This window comes from Aythya marila (assembly GCF_965140915.1).
Source record: "Aythya marila genome assembly, chromosome: 12".
In the NCBI taxonomy this organism is placed as follows: Eukaryota; Metazoa; Chordata; class Aves; order Anseriformes; family Anatidae; genus Aythya; species Aythya marila.
Window position 1 is genome coordinate 8,959,680 of NC_139053.1, and position 23,411 is coordinate 8,983,090.

The 23,411-nt window shown below is 45.6% G+C and overlaps 1 protein-coding gene across 1 annotated transcript in view; it reads left to right on the forward strand.

Annotated features, from left to right (window-relative positions):
* Window positions 1-23,411, forward strand: part of GLG1 (golgi glycoprotein 1) — a gene marked incomplete at its 5' end in the record, with an annotated part of 66,167 nt that overhangs the window by 36,909 nt on the left and 5,847 nt on the right. Inside the window, 19 exons of the mRNA XM_082769732.1 lie at window positions 899-1,082; window positions 2,924-3,138; window positions 6,755-6,876; window positions 7,523-7,624; window positions 9,536-9,689; window positions 11,324-11,461; window positions 12,765-12,851; window positions 13,898-13,960; window positions 14,640-14,753; window positions 15,142-15,230; window positions 16,115-16,232; window positions 17,271-17,363; window positions 17,909-18,046; window positions 19,096-19,219; window positions 19,563-19,705; window positions 19,938-20,039; window positions 20,570-20,677; window positions 21,275-21,395; window positions 23,207-23,313. Of these exons, the coding sequence (XP_082625858.1) occupies window positions 899-1,082; window positions 2,924-3,138; window positions 6,755-6,876; window positions 7,523-7,624; window positions 9,536-9,689; window positions 11,324-11,461; window positions 12,765-12,851; window positions 13,898-13,960; window positions 14,640-14,753; window positions 15,142-15,230; window positions 16,115-16,232; window positions 17,271-17,363; window positions 17,909-18,046; window positions 19,096-19,219; window positions 19,563-19,705; window positions 19,938-20,039; window positions 20,570-20,677; window positions 21,275-21,395; window positions 23,207-23,313 (2,322 nt within the window). The remainder of the gene's footprint in view (window positions 1-898; window positions 1,083-2,923; window positions 3,139-6,754; window positions 6,877-7,522; window positions 7,625-9,535; window positions 9,690-11,323; window positions 11,462-12,764; window positions 12,852-13,897; window positions 13,961-14,639; window positions 14,754-15,141; window positions 15,231-16,114; window positions 16,233-17,270; window positions 17,364-17,908; window positions 18,047-19,095; window positions 19,220-19,562; window positions 19,706-19,937; window positions 20,040-20,569; window positions 20,678-21,274; window positions 21,396-23,206; window positions 23,314-23,411) is intronic.

Genomic DNA, 23,411 nt, shown 5'->3' on the forward strand with positions numbered 1-23,411 from the left:
AGACTCTTTTCCTTAAACACATTAGCCATCTGCAAGCTTACTTCCAATTAACAAATCCAAAGCTGAGGGAGTAATCCCCGAGGGCTTGAAAGGTTTCGTTCTGTACAGACAGGTTACCGAACTGGGCTGCTCTTTTTGCTTAGCCCCTTTTGGGTTGTACAGAGGCTGTTTTTGCGGGGTCTCTTCCACCCTAAGCTGCCTGGCTTTGTAAGGCCTGGCTATAGGGTGTTGAGAGGTCAGGCAGAGCTGCAGCAGGTGGCTTGGCTGGCAGGGAGCTGGGTGCTCTGAGGGCCCAGTTTGTCGAGCAGCAGGGGCACAAAATCTGCTCTCGCTCTTGTGGCTGCCAGGGTGGGACAGGCGAAGTCGTTGGTGTTGTGGGAGCTTAAAGGGTTGTTCTCGCAGCTCCTGGGCTCAGGTCTGGGCACAGCACATCCTTGTGAGTCCCACTGCTTGTGGGAAAATGGGAAGAAATTCCTGGCTGTTGTCTGATGGCACAAATCCCCAGAGCCCGCTGCTGTGTAAATGTGACTGGGAAAAGTTGCTGCTTGAGGGCACGGGGTGAGCGTGTACCAGAGCTGGGATAAATGTCAGCGCCTGATCTCAGTTACTGCCGTGAGTCATGCTCCCAGCCAGCGCCTTTCACAGACAGCGGGATGAATGTGCAGTTTGAAGCAGGGATCCCTGAAAAGAGAGCCTTTAAAACCCTCGGCCTGTCGACCTGTGTGGGTTGTTAACCGCCCAGCTTCTGTGAGCAGAGCCAGATTTAACTGCAGTCCAGCTTAACCGCGTGAATTTTAGAGCTTTAGTCTTTTAAAAACCCAGCCTGAAGCCTAGGCAGCAGCATCCAGCTCTCTGCTGTGCCACGTGGAGGCTAATCCAGTTACCCTGTCCCCTGCAGTGCCGTGACGCGCTGACCACACGCCAGAAGCTGATTGCCCAGGACTACAAAGTCAGTTACTCGCTGGCCAAGTCCTGCAAGAGTGACCTGAAGAAGTACCGCTGCAACGTGGAGAACCTTCCCCGCTCCCGGGAGGCCAGGCTGTCCTACCTCCTGATGTGCCTGGAGTCGGCTGTGCACAGAGGTGAGTGGAGCTGACCCGAGAGATGCCACTTGTGGGGTGTTGATGTTAAAAGTTTTCCCTTGGACGTTGAACGAGCAGCTTCAGCTCCTATTTGTGGTCACCTCCTCCAAGTAACCTCCCATCATCTGTTCCAAAGGCAGGTTTCCTCATTGCGACGCTTTCCTTGGCAGTGTTTTTGAGGATGAGGATAGCTGAGTAAGCCTCTGACACTGGCTTTTATTGCCTAGGCAAGAAGTTTAAAATGCAAAATAGTAAATCCCACTTGGACTGATGTGTAATTGCAAATCCTTCTATTCACTATGGACTCAAACAGCTCTTTTTTTTCCCCTCCTGTGCAGTAAGCATTAACTATGGTGCTAGTTTAAAACACAACGGGCATCTTGTTTATCACCACTCGGGGAAAGACAGGGCTCAGTCCCATGCCTCCACTTAATCCTGTGCCTCTTGTAAGTAATGTCTCTTCCTCTACAGTTATGTAGGTTGGGTAAATGCCTTAATTTCTATACCCCTTCCCTAGTTTATGCTGCATAGAAGGCTGGTAAGTGTGAGAACATCCTTTATACACTTAAGACATCTCCAGCTTACGCTAACTTAACACCAGTGACTGTCCCAAAGGCAATATAGGCCCCCCTGACAGCGAGACCTCGTTGAAGGTTCTCCATGAAGTTGCCATAACGTGTAAAACTGGCATGTTTTAATCCTCTGCATCTGCACTGGAGAACTGTTTGTGTTTCCCCTGGCGTGCAGCTGGTGGTTTATGATTCAGCGGCATGGCTGCGTGCTGCAGTGCCTCTGGCACAGGAGGGGAAGGCGAAGGCTGCTGTACCTCTGCAAGCAGCCTGCATTCACGAGTTTGAATAGCTCGTCCTTTCCGATTGATGTGGAAATGATGTGTGCTGTTTGCAGAAGAGTTTTCTTCCTCACCCTGCAGTAGGGCAGGTGTTTTCCTGATTTACAGAAAACTTCTGTTCAGTTCCTGACTTCAGCTTCCACAGAACGGGCTTTGGTGTGGCTCAGGCATGAAGCACAGCCCTGGAGGAACACTTGTTGTTCCTCACACTCCCAAGTATTTGCCCAAAAATGCCTGGGAGCCCCTGCGGTGGGGTAGGGCCTCCGTTAGTGGGGAGCTGTGCCCGTGTGAATAGAGCGTGCTGGGAGGCTAGGGAAGAGAAAAAAGCCATCACATTCCTCTTGATTCCCAAAACAACCTATCTAGATGGGATTGTAGAAGAGCTTACAGTGGATGTAAGCACTTTTAAAGGTGAATTTTGTACCACAGTTGGTTAGCTAGACGCTCAGTATGTTCTCCTGGTAATGTGTCCTATTTTTTTTTTTTTGGCTTCCTGAGCACATATGTGCTGTTGATCTAGAAAACCTTTCCTCGGAGAAGGCATTTACCATGCTGTCCAGACAGATTCCTCCTCCAGTTCCGTATCAAGCTGTTAAATTACCAGAGGTGACTTCCATTCCCAGAGTTAAAAGCACACACTGGAGTGTACAGGCGGCAGGTAACCCGTGCAGCAGAGCTGCAGATGCACCGAGCGTTTTCAGCTGCTCTTCAAAAGCAGCTCCTGGACTGTGGGATCCAACATAATATTGTCCTCATCTTCCCAGAAGTGTTTTTTGTCCACAGAACTGTGATCTTGCAGGTTCAGTGAAATGAAAGGATCCACAGCAATGCTTGGTCTAGTCCCCAGGTGCCTGCCGTGGCACGCTGGTTGCCATCAGGATTTGCTCATCGTGTGGGTGCTGTCCCTGTCCTTCCAGCACCACGGTAGCCCAAAGAATCCAGGTCGAGAAGGGCGCCAGGACTAAATCTCGTCTCCTTCTCTTGGCTTTAGGTCGGCAAGTGAGCAGCGAGTGCCAGGGCGAAATGCTGGACTACCGGCGCATGCTGATGGAGGACTTCTCCCTGAGCCCCGAGATCATCCTCAGCTGCCGGGGGGAGATCGAGCACCACTGCTCCGGCCTGCACCGCAAAGGGCGCACGCTGCACTGCCTGATGAAGGTGGTGCGGGGGGAGAAGGGCAACGTGGGGCTCAACTGCCAGCAGGCGGTAAGGGGGCTTTCCTCACCTCGGGTCCGGGGAGCGGGGCTGGTAAAGCACTCACAGGCAGCGACTTGCCTCTCAACTACCTGTTACCGTGATAGGAAGTGTAACTTTGGGGTTTAGCAGCACATCAGCAGTGCTTCCTTCTCAAAAAATACCACCTGAGTTGCTCTGGGTTTTGTATTTGATCTCCAGCACTTCTCGTGTTGCGGAATTCTGTCCTGGATGTAAGCTGTAGGGAAACCTTATGTTTTAAAACATTGCCTCTCCTTCCCCTCCTGTGCCTCTGTTGGTGGAAATGCTCCAAACCTTCTCGAAGAAACTCCCCACTCAGTATTTTTTATTTTTGCTATTTGATCTTGAATGATGGATGTGGAACATCAGGGACAGCGTGCTGCTGCGCACCGTTGTGGTTGCAGCCACTGAACAAATGGTCATTCTTCTCCAAAATTCCTTCTTAAAATGGGCTGATTCTTTTTTTGCCTTTTTAAAAATTTAGTTTAGGCCCAGTTGTGTCCTGTCTGTAGTCTCTTTAAATTGAAAGTGATTATTTAATACTTTTCCCAACTCATTAGTGCTGCATGACGTGGTGTTACGTTTTCATATTTAATCCTGGTTTTAGTGACCCTTCAGCCCATGTGTGTGAGATGAGCCTGGAAAAGTGACACCAATGCAGACAGCAGCTGAGGAGTGCTCCTGCTGATGTAGGAGTCTGGGAGATGGATGCTCTTGACCTCCCACAATACATGGAGCTTCCATAGTCCATTTCCACTGGAAATGTAGTTTAAAGCCTGGGGCCAAAACGTTGCCATTTATGCTATCCTAAATGTTAGCTGCGTGTGTTGTCAAAGAAATGAGTATCTGCTATTTTTTTAAGGCATAGGACATTTCTGTGATGAAATTTTAAATGTGAACCTAAACTTTCTGCCTCAGTCCTTGAGTACCTGCAAATTACCAGGAGTTGGTTCTTGGGAATAACTTCTAGATGATGAAATGCGTGCTCAGGGTAAGTCTTCAGCTGAGGCAGGAAACCTCCCAAAAGTGATACGAGATTTCAGACTTTGGGGGGAAAATATGCTTGTGGAAATCTAGACGGAGGTTTTTTTTGGTTCCTTTCCCATGAAGCCGCTGCTGCATTTTTGTGCAGTAAGTTTGTGCCACAGCTGGGCTTGGTAACGGCTCCCCGTGATGTGGAATGACCTCTGCTGTGGCCTCTGCAAGAGGCAATGTGAGCAAATTGAATGCTGATGTTACAGAATGCCATTTAATTTTTGTGGGCAAAAGAAAATAGATGATTGCAAGGATAAAAATAAAAATGTCCTAGTACCTGGGGCCTGGCATAGTGCTGTTGTAGAGCTACCTACAACTTCCGAGGTGCCAAATTGTTGGTGGATTTGCTTGTGAGTGGTGCTGGCTGGGTTGGTGTGGCTGTCTGCTGTCACTGCTTTTGTTCTGTTTGGATTTATTGTTCCGTTTTTGGATTTATTGTGTTTGGATTTATTGTGTTGGAACGAGCTCCCTGCTTTTACTTCATATGGTAACTTTAGAGGGAGGGGAACGTTGTCGGAAAACTGCTTTGGATCTGTCTCCAGACATTGGTTTTTGTACTTGGAGTGTCCCAGCCTTGTTCTGGTGCTTAATTAACATCATCAGGTATTGCTGGTAGTGCCCTGGTCCCTTGGCTAGCCCGGGGCAGTGGGGTTGTCCTGCAGTCCCCCGCTGCAGGTGCTGCATGGCCAGGCTCCTGCCCGCACTATTTGCCAGATGAAATTGGGGTGGGAAGTGTCCAACTTGGACCTGTTTTCTCTTCGACTGACCTGCATCGTTCTGCTTGTCTTGCGTTACGAAAGGAGGGTGTTTGCCCGTCTGCCAAGAGCAACTACAAGCCCTCAGATGATTTATAAAAGGTTCCTTGCCCTCAGTGAGGAGACGCGTGCTGTTAGCGTGCTTCTGTGGGCCTTTGCATTTTGTGATGGGGAAAGAAATCCTCTCAAAGAAGGTAGAACTGGAGCACATCCTGCCACATAAAGCAAGCTCCGTGTTGCTTTGGGGGAGCTAACACCTCGGATTTGCTTTGAAAATAAGTGGCTTTTCTGTTGCTCTGGCCTTTGCGGGTTTTTGTGTTTAGTCCCTTGAGCATGTAAGATGGTAATCCCGGCTAAAAGGGCAGATATCCCTGCTTTCAGTTCTTAATATGGCTAATAAATCGATAATTAACTGAATTTAGCTCCAAGTCAGTTGAAAGTTGAGGATTACAAAGCTTATCCAGCTGCTTTTAGCACCCAGGGTTAGCTGTGGGGGGGAGGAACTTCTGTAAAACCCTCACTCCTGTTAGCGGGGCCAATATTCCCCTCCCTGCAGCCAGGGCACTGGCTCCCAGCTTTGGATCTCCCACTGGGGTGGGAATCAGGACCTGGCATCCTGCAGTCATGCCCCAGGCAGCACGGCGAGGTCAGGATGCTTGGAATCGAGCTGGTGCCTCTGAAACGCTGCCGATTTATTCACCTTAAATTTAACCTTAAAACGTCAGGTCTGAGGTTTTATTCTTCCATCCTCCCTCGAGGGAGGAGCTCCGGTATCACACCTGACCCCGTTTTACGTATACCTCTGACACGGAGCAGGACCAGTGTCCCACGTGCAGCATCCATTTGCTCTGAAAATACCCCAAGAATTTTTGACCCAGCAGTCTGTGCCTGCTCAGCAGTGCTCTTCCAAGCTGCCCGCATCCTTGAGCCAGAACTGAGCTGCAGAAAACCTGGTGTTCCTCCCAGGCGTCGTGGGTCTGCCTTGGTCAGAAGCTTCCCGCTGGATAAATAGTGCCAGCTTTCCTTTTCTCCAGGCTGAAGGCTTGCTGGGTGGCGTTTAGGTGCAGGCTGTGGAAGCTGGAGGATAAAATTGCAGCTGTGCTTTGGATCTGGTTGGGTAGGTGTCAGGACAACAACCATTGGATGTCCATGTGCAGCTGCCTTCCAAGCAAGCTCTTTTTTTTTTTTTCCTCTCATTTTGTCAGCTGAAAACATTTGCCTGTAGAACAGTGACACTGGTTCACCCTGTGGCTCGTCGGTCTCTGGGAGGTGAAGTGGCTTCAGGGCTGGTGATGGCCGAGAAAGCTGCCTGCTCCCCCAGAACTAAGTAGATAAGGAGAAGGAGAACCAGCACCCTGCTTTTTCTGTGATATATGCTAATAAATAATAATTTATTTATATGCTTTTTAATAATTTATATGCTTTTTAATAATTTATTTATATTATTTTTTATATATGCTAATAAATAATATGCTAATAAATTTTGTCCTATAGGTCCAATTGTGGTTCCTTTGGCTTCTAAAAGCTCGAGTGGGCATCCCTGCGGGGACGCTGCTTCATGGGGTGTGACATTTCATCCCGTATTTGTCTGGTGTCCTCTCTAGACAATTCAGAAATGTTTTCGGCTTTGTTTGTAGCTCGGCAGCTGTACTTTAAACACTGGTTTGCGTTTCAGCTTAGAGCAGTAGGTAATAGCCATGGAAATGTGACAAATTCGCATGCCTGCTGTCAGCTTTATAGGATGCGGCTGCCATCAAGGCACGAGAAAGGTTTGGGCGTTACACTGAGTTCCCCTGTCCACAATTTCTTTCTTCCAGCTCCAAACGCTGATCCAGGAGACCGACCCCGGGGCAGATTACCGCATCGACCGCGCGCTGAACGAGGCCTGCGAGTCGGTCATACAGACGGCCTGCAAGCACATCCGCTCCGGGGACCCCATGTAGGTGGCTCGCAGTTACACCGGGCTCCTGGTCACCTTGGGCACCCTCAGAGGCTGCGTGGCTGAGTGGTGTAGATACTAAATCCAGGCCAGGAATGAGTCCTTGCCATTCCCGCAGGGTTTGAGGTGTGAACCAAGCTCTGCCTCCCTCCCTGCCCTGTAAGCAGGCCCAGCGCTCCCGTAACAGAGCCGGTCTGCGCTGCTGAGGGACGTAGATTTCTCAGGCTTACATTTGTAATGCTTGATGTGCTAATTTCCCTCACTACATAAGTCTTTAGCAATATCACAAAGAGAGGCAGCAAGCCTTGAAAGGCTGGTTAAGCAAACCCGTGCTGCAGAGCCAAACGGCTCCTTCATCTTGGGCCTGATGGGTATCATCTCCTGAGCCAGGCTCTCTCTAAAATACCCCTTACAGTTTTGTTACGTGTCAGCTTTGCTGAGATAACTAAAAAGGGGAAACATGAGGGTGTAAATGTGGTATGTAGCTGTTTTTGACGTCCTCTTTTTGAAGGAGAAAGATCATCTTCACAGGGTTCGAGTGTCTTATCTATGGCTTGTTGGGAAGACTGATTTGGCAATGCTGACTGCTACAAGGGAGCTCAACATGATCGTGTCCCTTGCCTAACTCCTTCTCTTCTGGTTGCAGGATTCTGTCTTGCCTGATGGAGCACTTATATACAGAAAAGATGGTGGAGGACTGTGAGCATAGGCTCCTGGAGCTCCAGTATTTTATATCTCGTGACTGGAAGTGAGTACTGTAAAACAAACAGTGTCCTCGCTTGCTGCTTGTGTTTAGTGTTTGGATGCGTTAGGAATCCCTTCCAAACAGCATTGCTTGTTCTTGTTGAAATGAGAGCGAACTTCTAATTGTGCCAGGTCTGTAGGGCATCAATACCTGCCTAGGTCAATAAAAGCAAAAGCTGGTGAGGAAAAGTAAGGGTGATGCCCACTTAGGCTTTTTTATACACTTAAAAGAAATGGTGCGGCCCTAGGAGGTGCCTTGAGTTTGAGTTCTGAAATTCAACACGTCTTTCATTAAAAGAAGTTTTTCTGGCCACAGTGAAGGTCACTTTACGTGTAGGAGGCAGCCAAATTATCTGCTGTGTGCTACAAAAGGGGAGTTAGGAAAACAAGCTACCAAATGTCACAGAGCTGTGGTTGTAGGAGGTCTCCTGCTTCTGCCTTGTTTGAAACTGTCTAGGTGTGATTACAGCCTGCAGAGTGGACACGATTCCCTTTGGAGCACAACTTTTCCATCTATTTCATCAAAACACAGCAGGGCTTTGAGATATCTGCAGAGCCCCCTGTGCCTGTGTGGGTTAAGATGACTGCAAGTGGGGTATAAATTTGTTAAACATGAGCAACGAGGAAAAAAATAAACGTTTGGCTTTTCTTCTGAAGAAGGTTGAGAGGTAAAGAAATAGAGTACATCAAATGGGGGGGTTCTGCAAGAGATGGAACAATGATTCTCAGTGACCCTGAGGGGAGTGCAAGGCCAGAAGCTGTGGGCTGCAGTTGCTGCAGAGGGCATTCAAATCAGACATGAGGAAAATCTGAGTCCCAGTGGTACCTGTGGGCAGCGCTGCCGGTAGTTAAGAGCTGATATGCTCTGTGATCTTCTGCTTCTAAAACACAAGAAGCTTCACGGACCACAGAACCTACGGCTTCGTGGCTGCTTGTTTAGTCATCTCGATAATTGCCTCCATAGCTAGACAAGAATACTTAATTTTTTTCCTCCTCCTGTTTTTCCCCTTCATCACTGGTTTTCCTGCCTCTGCCATGTTTCCAGCTGAGGCTGGAAATATTATTTGAGCCACACTTTGATTGGAAGAAAGCAAAAAATGAGTATTTGCATTTTGCTGGGAATAAAGATAATTCATATTGCAGGCAGGGCAGTGTTGGTTCGCCTTTCTTGTTTAACCGCTGTTCCCTGAAACTGTTGTACTCGATGCCTAGTGTAGATGTTCAGAATAGAGATCTTCATGGTTTTCTTTCTACTTTTATTGCTGTCAGTATAATTTTGTCCGCTGGTATACTTTGATACCTTCTAAAGCATTGTAGAAATCAGGTTTCCATTCCGGGAAGTTGGCAATCTCTGCCTTAGTTTTAATCTAAGTAGGAGTTGTCTTAAGAAATCTGCTCTTGCAGTTTTCTTGTATGCAAAAGTAAGGGACGGCTGAGCCTGCAGTTAGCACAGATCCGGAGCAGACAATAATTAATCTAGCTCAGATTTGTATGAAACTGGCGTTTCAAAATGGCAGCAGTGCAAGGTAAATGTAAGATACTGTACGAGCAGAACACGGCATGCACCCACTTCGCTGCTGCTGTGGCACGTCAAGGAGATGACTTCTTTTTTCACGTGTCAGCGTTTGGCTGACATGAGGTAGAAGAGAATGGGAAGCATTGAAGATTTGATCTGTAATTAAAGATCTTGATGTAATTTTGCAAGACTACGGAGTTGATCCCAAACTGCTGGGCAGGCATTTTGCCACCAGGTGGTTCAGCTGGCTGGGTGCTGCTGCTAGATGATGTGGTGGTGTAGGAAACTTGAGGTGGATTTTTCTGCCTCAAAAGCACTTCAGAATGAGAAAGGCTGAAGGTTGGAGCGTGTGAGGTGCCCCAGGAATGGAAGTGCTAGTGGTGGCTTCTCTGTCTGCAGGTTGGACACGGTCCTGTACCGCAAGTGTCAGGGAGACGCCTCCCGCCTGTGCCATACCCACGGCTGGAACGAGACGAGTGAGCTGATGCCCCCGGGGGCGGTGTTCTCCTGCCTGTACAGGCATGCCTACCGCACCGAGGAGCAGGGAAGGAGGGTAAGTGCTGGCCGCAGCCTTCTGCTGCTTGATTTGTGCTATGTGCTGGTTGTAACCTGCATGTGGAAGTGGGACTCGCTGTGCTGCAACTGCAAGAACTCTCAGGAGCTGGTAAGAAGTTTTACCACGGGCATTTCTTGCGCTAGTTCAGATGCCCAGCTCCTTCTTGAGCGTGCCCTGAAGGTCTGTGTTACTGTTCTGCTAAGGCAAAATGATCACGCTGAGATGGGCCAATTGCCCCCAGGGGGAATTGTGTGCTGACAGCTCCTTGTGAATGTCTGCACAGACACAGCCAGTCCTCCCTCCTCTTTCCAAAGCGTAATGTGATTCCTTGCAGATAGCTAGCACAATGGGTTTTATGCTAAAAGGCCTTCCCAAGCCCAGCTTTCCTCAGCTGTTTCTAATTAAGTTTGGAATTGAGTGCAACTTCAGATTATAGTCTGTTAAACTCTTCCTATTGATATAAAGCACGCTTTCAATTCTTCAGAGCGCACTGTCCGGGTAAATGTGCTTATGCTGCCTTTAAAGAAGACAGTAGGGATCTGACTTGCTGCCCTGCAGTCTGGAGATCCGCCATCGTCACGTTGGTTGGGTTCAGAGCTACTCTTTTCAAGTTTGCTGCCCTCTCGTGCCTTTATCAAGACGCTCCCTTGAAAGCAGCTGGGTTCTCTGTTCCGTTTCTTGTGGCACTGTACTGTACATGGCCCCCAGGAGTTGGGGTTACACAATGGGCTGGCTTAAAAATTAATTTCTACAGTTTGGTATAAAAGGTCTGTTGTGGCAGAGGTCAAGTATTGATTGAAAGCGTCTCACTTGTAGGAATATTTTTTAATGCACTTGCTTAGCGTGCTGAGTTAAGACTTTTTAATTCCATTTTATATTAGTGCTGACCAAAGAAATCAATAGCCACCCTGCAAATAATATCAGAGAGAAAAGGCTGTTAAATGTATTTTTCTTTTAGAAAGTAGGCCAAGGGAGCAGCTGTCATTTTGAAATTTAGTGTTTGAAAGCAAGCTCATTAGAGGTTGTATCTCTACTTTCTGCGGTGCTGTCTGTGAAATGCCAGCTAAGATCCAAAGCCCTGGAAGTTGTGTGTAACGTTTTAAGCTTTGACCGGTGCACTTGAGGTCTGGCAAGCACTGCAGCAGTATCCCTTGAATTTTCTACTGTTAGTCTGTTCCTCAGCTTTGACAGTGTTTGACAATTGCTGGCTCTGTTATGCTGCAGTGGGGATTGCTGAAAGGAATTTGTAGCTGGACTACGCTGCCTTGTGCTGGGCTTCCCTTTTTGGTCTTGAGGACCAAAAGCCATTCTGGCTTTCTTCTCCCTAAGCAGCTTGTAGCTTTGAATGAAGAGGAGATGCAACAGATAATCTAGGGACCTTTGCTGCTTTGACATCTTAAACCTTCTCTTGCTTTTGAATTTCCTTTGATGGAAAGAAAGGCGTGACAAAACTCCAAACTCCCAGAGGCTGATGGCTCATGTGAGCCCCAGCAAGCTCGTGCTGAGCACTGGAGGACTCCTGGGACTGCGGATGGCCGGGCATTTTGTGGTCATTCCAATTAAATCACCCAGCAGTGTCCTGTACACGTTTGGAGACCCCGTGTGCTAAATGCTCTTTGCCCTCTCTGCAGCTATCGCGGGAGTGCCGAGCGGAGGTACAGCGCATCCTCCACCAGCGGGCCATGGACGTGAAGCTGGACCCGGCCCTGCAGGACAAGTGCATGATAGACCTGGGGAAGTGGTGCAGCGAAAAGACAGAGACAGGGCAGGTACTGTGCACGGCACGGCTGCGGCCTCGTCTTCAGAGCCAGGAGGGTGGGAAGGGCACGAGGAGGGCGGGATAAAGGAACATCTCGTAGCTAGTTGTCCCTTTATAGCCCAGATTCTATTAAAAATGCATGCAGTTTGAAACATAAACTACACTAGGCTGAGACTGAGGGCGTCTGAAGAAGCTTTGCACCGACAGCACAGCTGCAGCGACGTGAGAGGAATGAGATGGGGAAAGGGGACAGCTAACGAGAAGGACTTCATTGAAGCAACCCCACCCTGACTCTTATTTGTAATACTCTATTACAAGCTTGACATTTCCCACATAAACTTTATCCCGTTCCCATTTGGCAAATACTGACATGCTTCCTGTGTTTATAGAGAGCTGGGCTAACATCTGCTGCTCTTTAACAAAGTTTCAACAAATACTTTCATGTTAAATTGCTGTGCCCTAGCATAGCTGTAGGGAAGGAGCCATTCGCCAGCAGATGCAGCAGAGCATACACCATTGACTTTTTGAAGTGTCTATTGCAGACTGGAAGTTTGGGTAATTAACTCCTCATTAAGGTTATGCAAAGGGCAAACTAAATGTGATATTCCAGAAGTGAAAGTGCTTCGTGCGGCTTCTGAGAACAGCGGCAACGTTTTAGACCGGTGCTCTCAGTCACTCTCTGCACATACCCGCTGCCCTGTAAAACAAAGCAAAACCTAAACAAAATCCACCAGCACCGAGTCTGGGGAATTTAAACTGGTGCGTTTGTGCAACATGCAAAAATTGTACAACTTAAGAAAAATTGTTGGCATATTTTTCATTTGAATAGGAAAAACGTGTTGTTATCAGATAGAAAAATACCATGTTCCCCGTATTCAGAACTGTTAATAATCAAAAAGAAAATACCGATACTGGCTCAAAGCAACTGTTTTACTGCTTTCACATAATATGCTATTTTGGGAGGCTTCTCCTTGAGAAATGAAAGATCAGCGTATTGACAGCATTTCAGGTCTAACACTTGCTGCCAGAGTGCAGATTCTGGGGATATTGCCTGTAATCCTCCATTTATTGCGCAAGTAAAGCTGCAGGACTGCTGATTCTTTTCACCAAATGATACTGTAAAAGGCAAAGGTAGGAAAGAAGATGGTGCTGAGCGTTTAGGAGCCTGAACTATGAGTGCCAGTCGCAGGGGCAGCATTAAATGAGATTTAAGACTTTATGAAAAGGAAGGCAGTTTTGTATGTGTTGCACTTTCAAGCCTGAATTTTGAACTTGGTTTCTCAGACCGCACGCTGAAATGTCTGTTTTAATAGGAGCTGGAATGCCTTCAGGACCATCTTGACGACTTGGTGTCTGATTGCAGAGACATAGTGGGAAACCTTACTGAGCTGGAGTCTGAGGTGAGCAGTTCCCAGCCTGCAATTCAGGAGAGAGTTGAGCACGTTTGGTTAAAAATATCATTTTGACACTATTTAAAAAAAAAAAAAGAAAAGGGTAGCTGCAGAAATGCACATTTCTGAGATTAAGCAGAGGCCATCTCTTTTACCCTGTACAGTGTTAGTTTTCATGTGAGGTTCTTGAGGAAGAGAATGGAACAGCAGTTAAGGATTGTAAGCAGGAGAAATGCCATCACCAGCCTGTAGTAGCTTGTGGCACTGAAGCTAGGATGTCTCGAGCAGGTAACCCAGTCGCCTTTAGTACAAGTCAAAATATCATAGAATGGCTTGGGTTGGAAGGGACCTTAAAGCTCAGCCAGTTCCAACCCCCTGCCATGCACAGAGACACCTTCCACTAGACCAGGTTGCTCAAAACTCTGTCCGACCTGGCCTTAAACACTTCCATGGATGAGGAAAATGTTTCTGGGACTTCATTTTTTGTTCTACTTGCAAGTAATTTTGAGTACCATGTTGCAACTTCCCCCTGGGTCCCGAATATTTTGCAGGAAATAACTACCAGGTTTGTCGCTTAGGGTTTTTCAGTGAGGTCGGCAGCTTTGTTTGCTTTCGGAAGCTGCGTGTTTGACTGTCTTGCACCAAATTGTTCCCTGTACCTCTTCAGTCAACACTGTGCCCTAGGGGACACTTCCTTCCAGCATTACAAAATGGTTTGCTCAGAACTACCATTAATTTTTAACTCCTACCCGAGTGTAGGGTGCCTTCTGGTGCTGCAGTATCCGATTTGGAGGAGACAGACTACATTATCCAAGCAGTGAGTTTTTAATCTGTGGAGGCCAAGCTTGTCCCTTAGTCCGGAAGGCTTGTCGTGCATTTGCCACATTACTGGCAGCAGTGAACTCCAGCATTTCCAGAACTGAAGGGTGGAGCTGGCTGAATTGCAGCCGAACAAAGGCCCTCTACACTGGCTCCAGTTAACTTGTGACAGTTTTTTTTCATAGTTTTTTCCTTGTCCATTTACTGTGAAATGAAATAGTGCATTTTTTCTGCAGGACATTCAAATCGAAGCCTTGTTGATGAGAGCGTGCGAGCCCATTATCCAGACCTTCTGTCACGTGAGTGCTTAGCAGTCTGAATATCTTTGGGAAAGAGCACTGAGGGAAAGGTTAGAGGTTGTATTATTAGTTCTTGACGTACTTTCTGCTCTCCAGAGGTAAAAATCAGAAGTAAGCAGTTACAGAAGTCTTTGATGGGGGCTGGGGGGGGACCAACACAGGAATTCTTACCTCCATGTGGTACTTTTGCTGTTGTCAGAGCCCCAGCACAAAAGCTGGAGATGGAAGATTTCCAATTACAGGGCAATTTTAAAGTTACTCTTCACAGTAGATTGGAAATTAAGCTTTTCCTTCCCCTTGCCCCCGAGCACTGCGTCCAGCCACTCCTCTGTGTGCAGCTGCTCACATTGCTGAAATAGCTTCTTACATTGCTCTAGGATTGAGTAGTTACAGAGCAGTAGAGGCACCTAAATGTAATATTTCATGCAGGCATTGAGTCTCTGCATTGTTTTCTCATGAGTGTAAAGCATGCATGCGTCTGAAACAATTCTTTTCTGAACTGTATCTGTAAATGCTTGTGTGCTACATGGTCAGTTGATGGTGAGTGTAAGCTCATGAGACTGAGACTGTAAATTCCACTGCTCTCAATTATTTTCTGGTCGCAGTGGGCTAAAGGAGTGTAAAAAATCATGACTTGGAGGGAGTAGCTCATTTTTTAAGCCTTTTGTGTGTCCTTCAGGAGGTTGCAGATAACCAGATTGATTCTGGGGACCTGATGGAGTGTCTAATACAGAACAAACACCAGAAGGAAATGAACGAAAAATGTGCCATCGGAGTTACTCATTTCCAGCTGGTGAGTAGTGCTTTTCTGTGCTATCAGTGGGAACTGGTTGTGTATGTTCAGGGTGTTGACAGGAATTAGCTAATTATGAAACCCTTTCCTTTTCTGAGATTGATTTCCAGCTGTATTGAAGTTGCTTTTGTGAGTTCAGACAACTGTACTTGCATGCCTGGTCATAAAGGGTCACTTCTGGAGCTGGTTTATCCCCAGGCCGTCCTCCAGCCTGGCATATGGTAGGCAGGGTCCCAGCTTCTTCATCCCCCTTGCTTCCACGTGGATAAGTTGTGGCCAGAAGCATCTGCTGATTGTGTGATTCAACAAGTGTCCTTTCAGGCAGCATGTACTTTTTTTTTTTTCCTTCCAGGTGACCAACACTTCTAATTTCTTTTCTCTCCTGCAGGTTCAAATGAAAGACTTTAGGTTCTCGTACAAGTTTAAAATGGCTTGCAAGGAGGATGTGCTGAAGCTTTGCCCCAACATCAAAAAAAAGTAAGTAGTGCTTAACTAAGCAGCATCCTGATTGTATAAATATGTAAGAAAGTTACAAGATATTTCATGTGACAGAAAACATTGGACTTCCTCCGAAGGCTGATTTTTTTTGTGTTTTTGCTTAGTAACTGTCCTGCAGATGCTTAAGGTAGAGGCATTGCCTGCCTCTATTAAAGTACTTCTGCTTTACCCTTGCATATGAGCTTTCCTCTTTATTATTTTTCATGCTCTGAAAATAGCTAGCAATCACAATTTGTGGTCTCCGTGTCCCAGGATGCTCTATATCCTTGCTAGATCCATCATCCTCTGAGATACAGGCTACCAATGTTTCAGTTGCTGAGCTGGAAAAAGAAAACACTGCACTTGCTTTAGCTGGCTTGTTCATTTCAGGAGGAAGTTTTTAATATCCTTCTCCAGCGATGTAAGGCTAAATCACACACAAGGTTGATCCTGTTCATGGGTGGCAAGGCTATTTGCATTTTATGATAGAGATGCCCTTCCCATAACGCAAAAGGATGGTTTGCAGTGCCATCCATGTAGGTATTCACCTTCATCGTGCATTTCTGAGTCTAAATAAGGCTTTTCTCAAGTGCCCAGTGACTTGAGGGCAGGTCTTGTTGTACAGGGAGTGTGGTGGGGTTTGGAATATATTACTGCACCTGCTGATTTAAACCCCAATTAGATATCATCCAATTTAGGGGGTTAATCGTGATCAGTTACTCTGTACAGAGCTGTACCCAGGCTAGAAGTAGCCGTAGATCCCGAAGGACTTTTATGTTTAGATCCTTGGTGTAAATTTCTCTGGTGTGGTGCTCCAACACCAGTGCTGGTTGATCGAAGTGGAGAGTACAGGGGTTAAAAAAAACTTCTTGTCTTTTCTGCAGGGTGGATGTAGTGATCTGTCTGAGCACAACCGTGCGCAATGATACTTTGCAGGATGCCAAGGAGCACAGGGTGTCTCTGAAGTGCCGCAAGCAGCTGCGCGTTGAGGAGCTGGAGATGGTAAGCATGCATGAAACTCTTGCCTGCCTGTTCTTCTAGCAAGGTCTTGTAGTCAGAGTTTCCTAGCTTGTCCACCCTGGAAAAAAAATAATGAAGCTCATTTGTAAGATGTATCTAATTTATTTTTATTCCGCTCCTCTCTTACAAATCCAGGCTCAATTGACCTTCACAGTGAAAATACTGATTGTCTACTTCAGTGCCTTATCTATAGTCTCATGAAGGAAGGCTAAAGCAAGCTGAGTGGTCATTGGAGTTTCAGCTAGAAATGATGATGTTGGGCATTCAATAGCAATGTGCTACATGTGTTGATGTCCTTAAAGTCCTCCAGGAGAGAATACGAGCTTCGTTTTGCAGACTGAGGCAACAAGAACAGATGAATCACCTTGACTCTAGCCCCTCGAAGTTGCTCAGTGGATAAATAGGAATAGTGCTTGTTCTAGTATGCGAGGCTGCCTCTTAGCTTCCTGCTGCAGTACTGACAGCAAGAAACCTGAGGGCTTTATCTGGTAGTTCGGATGTCAGAGCTTCACCTCTCGTAGGCCTGTAGCAGAAGAGGCAGTGCTCTTGCTTTCACATGGAAGAATTTAAGTGGTGGGCATCACTAAAAGCAGGGAGCTTCGTTCACATTCTCTAGATCACCCAACAGATGGTTGGCTATGAAAATTTCCTTTGGCTTTCACCTGAAAAGTTTTAGCTGTCTCAGACGTTTGTGTTGATGCCATTTTAGGAGGAGCAGGGAAAACAACTTCTTAGCTTTGGAATTTGGTTTAAATGGAGAAGACTTTCTCTAGCATTAAAACAAATGAAAAAACCCACCACCACCAAAAAAAAAACACAACACCAAACACCACCACACAAAACTGATTCACTTATGGATTTGTGTAGCTGAGTTCCCACTGACACTATTTCTTACCTCTAAGAGCCTTAAATTCAACCTGCCTGTTGGGACAGTTGATTCCTTTTTATAAGTAGAGGACTCTGTTTAAGCTTTTAATTATTACTCCTAGTGAAAAGTTTGTGTTGTAATTTATCCTGCAGACCGAGGATATCAGGCTTGAACCAGAACTGTATGAGGCTTGTAAAAGTGACATCAAGAATTACTGCCAAAATGTGCCCTATGGCAATGCTCAGGTAATGGATCATATTAATAATTTACACTTTAATTTGTGCTTTCATTTCGGGAAACTTGTGAAGATCATTTTTTTTGTCTCTGAATGCAGATTTAGGTTTTCATTTTGATATCACTGAAGTCTTTTGTCAGTGTTTTGGAGCATTTAACTTTTTTTTACGAGTTCAAAAGCATTAATAGTGAGGGAATGCAGTGCTGTGAGCAAGGCATCCCTCACTTAATGCTGATTTTAAGCTATTAGCTGCCGGTTACTGCAAATGTTGCTGAAGATTGCTTGGGTGTAATCTTCAAGAAGAGGTTTGGGGTTTTGGAACAGGTCCAGGTGGCCTTTGTTTCATTAAGTTTGTGGGAAAATACGAGCTTAAGACAAGTGGTGGGTATCAGCCCTGGTAATTGCTTTTTTGATAAATATTAGCATCGTAAACTTAGCTGCACAAGTCAGGTGAAGATGGTGAGCCAGCAGGGGAGCACGTAGCTGGGTTTGGAGCAGCATATGGCATGGTCCTGCCCACGGTGCCTCCGTCATGCCTGTAACGCTGTGTTGTAGATCATCGAATGCCTGAAAGAAATCAAGAAGCAGCTGAGCACCCGGTGCCACCAGAAGGTGTTTAAACTGCAGGAGACAGAGATGATGGATCCGGAGTTGGACTACACGCTCATGAGAGTCTGCAAGCAGATGATCAAGGTGATGGATAGTGTGCTGATCTGGGGGGGAGGTCGGGATATGAGAGCCTTTCTAGTGTCTTAAACTATCTGTTTTAAACTTCCCTTAAAGACTTGTGACAAAATGGCTGTGTTTGTTTCAGAAGGACAATTGCTTTTATGCAAAGCAATCAGATTCCTGACTCTGAATCAGGCAAAGGTTTCTTAGGGGTTCTTTTAGTTTTACGTCCTCTAAATATCAGATCAAAGCCTGTACGCTGAGAAGTTATGATTACAGAGAGGAATAACATCGTCGGTTCACTGCTGACCTGGCGTGTGCAGATTTTCATCAAGCATGCAATTCTCAACATCTTGAGAATTTGGTGCTCTTCAGAGCAGGTCTGTGCTTTTAAAGGAAGACCTGTAACCTCTCTGAAACAGTGAGGATTAGAAAATGCACCAGCCTTACCTTAGAGCTGCAGAATTGGTTTCTAACAGAAGAAACAAATAATGTGGTCTGAATTGTGGATAAGCTGGTTAGCTTCTGGCTATCTCATTCAGGACAGGAATGGGCAAGTTAATGTCAGTGACTTGTTCTCAGCTTTCTGGTTATCTGTGGTCTTAACTTGCCCCGAATGCTACTAATGAAGTATTTTATTGTCACTTCATCCAGCCAGCACTTACGCAGAGCACCAGAGTGTGTCTGGACTTAACGGATTACCTTTCCAGTTTCTAAAATAAAGGGGAATGAAAGCAGCTTGATATGGGATCTGATAAAACGGGCATGTCTTGTAAAGATGTGCTGTAACTTAAGAATTGGAAAAAATCAAAGGCAAATTGCTCTTGATATTACCAACACAAGCTGCAGCCTAAAAGCTAGTCAGGACTGTGCGGCTCAGTGCTTGCTCTGTAAGCACAGATATTTGTATTCACGCCCATGGCCAATTTAGAGTGGCTCTGCTCTGGCTAGTTGGAGATGGGCTGGGGAGCAGGGAGCTGTGTGCGCCTCCAGCTTGGGTGTGTGGTTCTGCAATCTGTGAGCTCCTGCTGTTTCAAGTGTTTGTGGTGAAATTTGGACTTTTTTCTTTGCAGCGTTTCTGTCCAGAGGCAGACTCAAAAAATATGCTGCAGTGTTTGAAGCAAAACAAGAACAGTGAAGTGATGGATCCTAAATGCAAGCAAATGATAACCAAGCGCCAGATCACCCAGAACACAGGTATCCCCCTTTGAAAATGCCTAGCTGCCCTTTGAGCTGTTGAATTTTCTGCATGGCTGGAAGAGTATTGGCTTCATTTTTTTCTTTCCCAGTTGTCAGTGCACACAGACTTTATTCCGCCAAGTTCTTGAGGGTCAGCACGTGTTGTTAGGTCTGCTTTACTCCTGAAGCATCACTTACCTCACAAGTTAAAATGAATTAGTGGGAACATACTATTTTATCCCCAAAATTAAATTTATGGGAAAAAGAATGACATCCAGGAAACTTCTGTCAAATCTCTCTTGGACTGTTACGTTCTGTGATCTGAGACATCTAATGAAGTTCTGTGTTCTTTCCTGGTTAGATTACCGTTTAAACCCAGTGCTCAGGAAGGCCTGCAAAGCAGACATACCAAAATTTTGCCAGAACATCCTGAACAGGGCTAAGGATGATACAGAACTGGAGGGGCAAGTCATCTCCTGCCTGAAGCTGAAATATGCAGACCAGGTGAGTAGAGCTGATGTATGAAAATCAGGCTGCAGGATTGTGCTGTGCAATTCTCACCGAACAATGTATTAAAATTGGACTCGTGGTGTGTTCAGTATATACGATAGTCTGCACGTAAATGAGTTTTTATGCTCCTACTCAGTGTTATAGAATATATAGGTTGAAATGCCAGGTGATTGATTTATGATAATAAAGGTGATCGAATGGGTTAATGACTTTCTCCGCTTAATAGCGTCTCTCTCCAGACTGTGAGGACCAAATTCGAGTGATAATCCAGGAATCAGCTCTTGATTATCGTCTGGATCCCCAGCTCCAGATGCACTGTTCGGATGAGGTAGGAAAAGTGGCTCAGCAGTTGCTTATTTAGGATGGAAACTCCATTGGTGTTTAACAAAGTCCTTTCTCATCAGTACTTGTCACTATGGAAAAATACTGCTTTGCTGTTGTATTAAAGAAAAAAAAAAAAAGATGGGTGGAAGGATGGTGGGCAGTTGTTCTCTGGTCTTGTCAGCCTTAACTGGAATACAGTCGGATTGTTGACCTTTCTCTTCTAATAGCTTTAGATAGGCCAGGTCTCGAATATTGCTTATTTTATACCATAACAGTATTTCGGTGCTGTTTTCCTCCCTGCCTCCTCCTCTTCCTCTCAGTACAGCAACATTGACTTCTTGCTGTTCGGTTTCAAAGGGTGTGTGAATCGAATGAGCCAGCTCACGTTTGGCTTAGGGGATTCTTGGGGGTAAAGTAGCTCCTGTTCTCTGGCTGTACACTCTGATGAGCTAATGTATTGAGATATCAGTGTGCTACAAGAAACAGGATTGTCATGAACTACTTTCTCATCTTAAAACACCTTTTTCAAAATAGATTTCCAGTTTGTGTGCTGAAGAAGCAGCAGCTCAGGAGCAGACCGGGCAGGTGGAAGAATGTCTGAAAGTCAATCTGCTGAAAATAAAAACTGAAATGTGCAAGAAGGTAAAGGAAGTAAATTGAACGTGCTCTGAAAGGCATCCTGTCCCTGCAGAAGTTGGTGCTCAAGTATTTTTCCAGATCACAGCCCAGGCCACGTTACAGTCAGTGTGAAGCCAGAGTTCTGGAAATTTCAATTTGCCAGTGAAAATTGTGCCGTACAGCACTCACTTGGCAATTCCAGGCTTGGATCCTTTCCTAGTTAGAGTTGCTAAAGTTTCTTGTTGTTAATCTGTTTGCTGTTGGTGTCTCCCTTGCACGCTTCCTGAACGCTGAGCGTGGCCTCAGCACTGCCTGTGCTTGAGGGCTGTATGAGCAGCCCTGTGGCAAGGAAACCTTACTTCAATTCCAGCTGAAGTAGCCCTGGCAAAAATTGATTTTGCATTTTAGATTAATATGGCAGTTTTAGCAAACGTAACTATAAAAGCAGAAACATTTGATCCATCCTAGACCAGCATTTGTACCCTTATCCAGCGGCAGTGTCGCCTTTATGATCCTAGATTTAAAAAATGGAGCACCTGTCAGAAACATTGAGCAGTCTGAGCGATGCTGTTTTGTTCTCTCCTTTTTTTTGAGATGTATTTGTAATTTCTCCCTCCCCAGGAAGTGCTCAACATGCTGAAAGAAAGCAAAGCAGACATATTTGTGGACCCAGTGCTGCACACAGCCTGTGCCCTAGACATCAAGCACCACTGTGCTGCTATTCCACCGGGGAGAGGGCGCCGTAAGTACTCGTGCTTTACTCATGCAACCTCTGAGTCCTCGGGGCCTTAAGCTGCCTTTTCTTGCCAGCATTATCTTAAGTACCAGATATTTCTGCTGGTCTTTTGTGGGTAATGAGGTGGAACTGCTGCAGAGGTGGTAGATGCCACTGGTTGAGGGGTGTATCAAGAAACGTTTTGGTTCTCCCTCCTGCCCAAGGCGGGATCAGTTCCGTGATCCTAATGTAATATTCTTGCAGCTTTATCTGCCATTTTAAAAGAGAATATTTTATGTTCATGTGATTACTGAAAAAAGTGTGACACCAGATCCGTAACCCTCCTGTAAAACCCCTGCTCAGTTAAATCCTGCTGAAAACGAGCTCCTACTACGCATGGGCTGGACTAAGTGGACTCAATTTTTCGGTGATGCTTATCTCCGGCCTGTATCAGCCTCAGACAGGATACAGCTCTCAAGCTCATCAGAGCGTTACATTAGACTGTATCAAAAGCTTCACTGGAACTAAGCTGCTTCTCTTACAGAAGCAAATCAGTTTGGTCTCACAAGATTTATTCTCAGCCAATCCCCCTGATCCTTCTTTGTTCACGTCAATATTTGTCCATGGCTCCTTCCTTTGTTTGGCTGTGTTTGACAGATAAAATTGAACCGAAGTCCTTTGATCCTCTTACTTTTCTTCTCTGCTTGAATATATCGCTTTTTTCTTTTCCAATATTACAGAGGATAGGTAATCTTTATTTTCTAAGTTCACGTAGCTGTTAAGGCTTTGCAATTTCATCAACTGTTTCAAGTCCTCTAGGACTAAGTTCAACAGGTTCCAGCCAGTTGAAATAAATATAATTTATTTGGTATTTCCTAACCCATTCTCTTCATGTTTGAAGTCAAAACTCTTGCGCTGTTGCCGCTATTATGTTAGCTGGCTAGCTGGTACATATGGCTTTTTAAGAAAAACTGCTGGGTTAAAAAGTTCTGACCTTTTCCATCTTTCTGAGTTGGTCATTAAAAATAGCAACGAAATGTTTTCCTGACTGTTATCTTTCGTGGTGGTTACCGGATGCCCTTCTGAAATTCTGGATATCCTTTATTTATTTCCCGTTTTGTCGGAGTTCTTTTGATGTGTGTTCTAATGTCTTTGCACTGAAGAGATGCAGAAGCCTGTAGCCTAGAGAGGGATCTGCCGCCAAGTGTTTGAACTGCAGACAATTGTTTGAAAAAGTCTGGAGTTAGTTTAAATTTACAGCCTGTTTGCTATGAATTAAGTAACTCTTTGCTGCAAAGCAGAAAGCATCCCATTAGGCATTATTCAAATAAGGCATTTGAAGTATAAAACAACAAAAAAAATTGTGCCAGTGTCTCATCTGTGAGCTTACGAAAGAACGTGTGAAGTAGGCACCCAAAACGTTGTGATCCCATTTCCTTTGCAAGGACTACGAAAATGTAGGAAGTGAAACCTTTCTAAAATGTCCTTGGTGACCAAGAGAAACTCCTAACAAGCCAAAGGAGACAGACGCACTGTGGACTTTCCTGAGCTGAATTTGATCTTTTTGACTACTAAAGGACAGTGGCACAATTAAAAGAACAGCTTGCTGAAGGTGCAAATCTATGAAACTTTCTAAAATGTCACGTCAATCGCATGAACTACAGTTTCAAGATGTAATGTTAATCTTCTTAGAAGTGAAAATTCTCAAAAAAAAGTCTCAAATTTCTCAGCCTTTAATAGAACTAAAATGCTCGAATGCTCCTCTGCAGCAGCCCTTCCGCAGCATGTTGTTGAAGTCCCTGTTTCTGTTTTGTAACACCCTCTTCTGCCCATTACAGAGATGTCCTGCTTAATGGAAGCCCTGGAAGATAAGCGTGTGAGGTTGCAGCCCGAATGCAAGAAACGCCTCAACGATCGCATCGAAATGTGGAGCTATGCTGCAAAGGTGACAGAGCTCAGAAAACCCCCTCGCTTTTTGGCATTGGATCTTTCTGTTGCAAGCTGTTTTATTGAAAACCTGAACACTAGAGAAGCTCTTGCCTT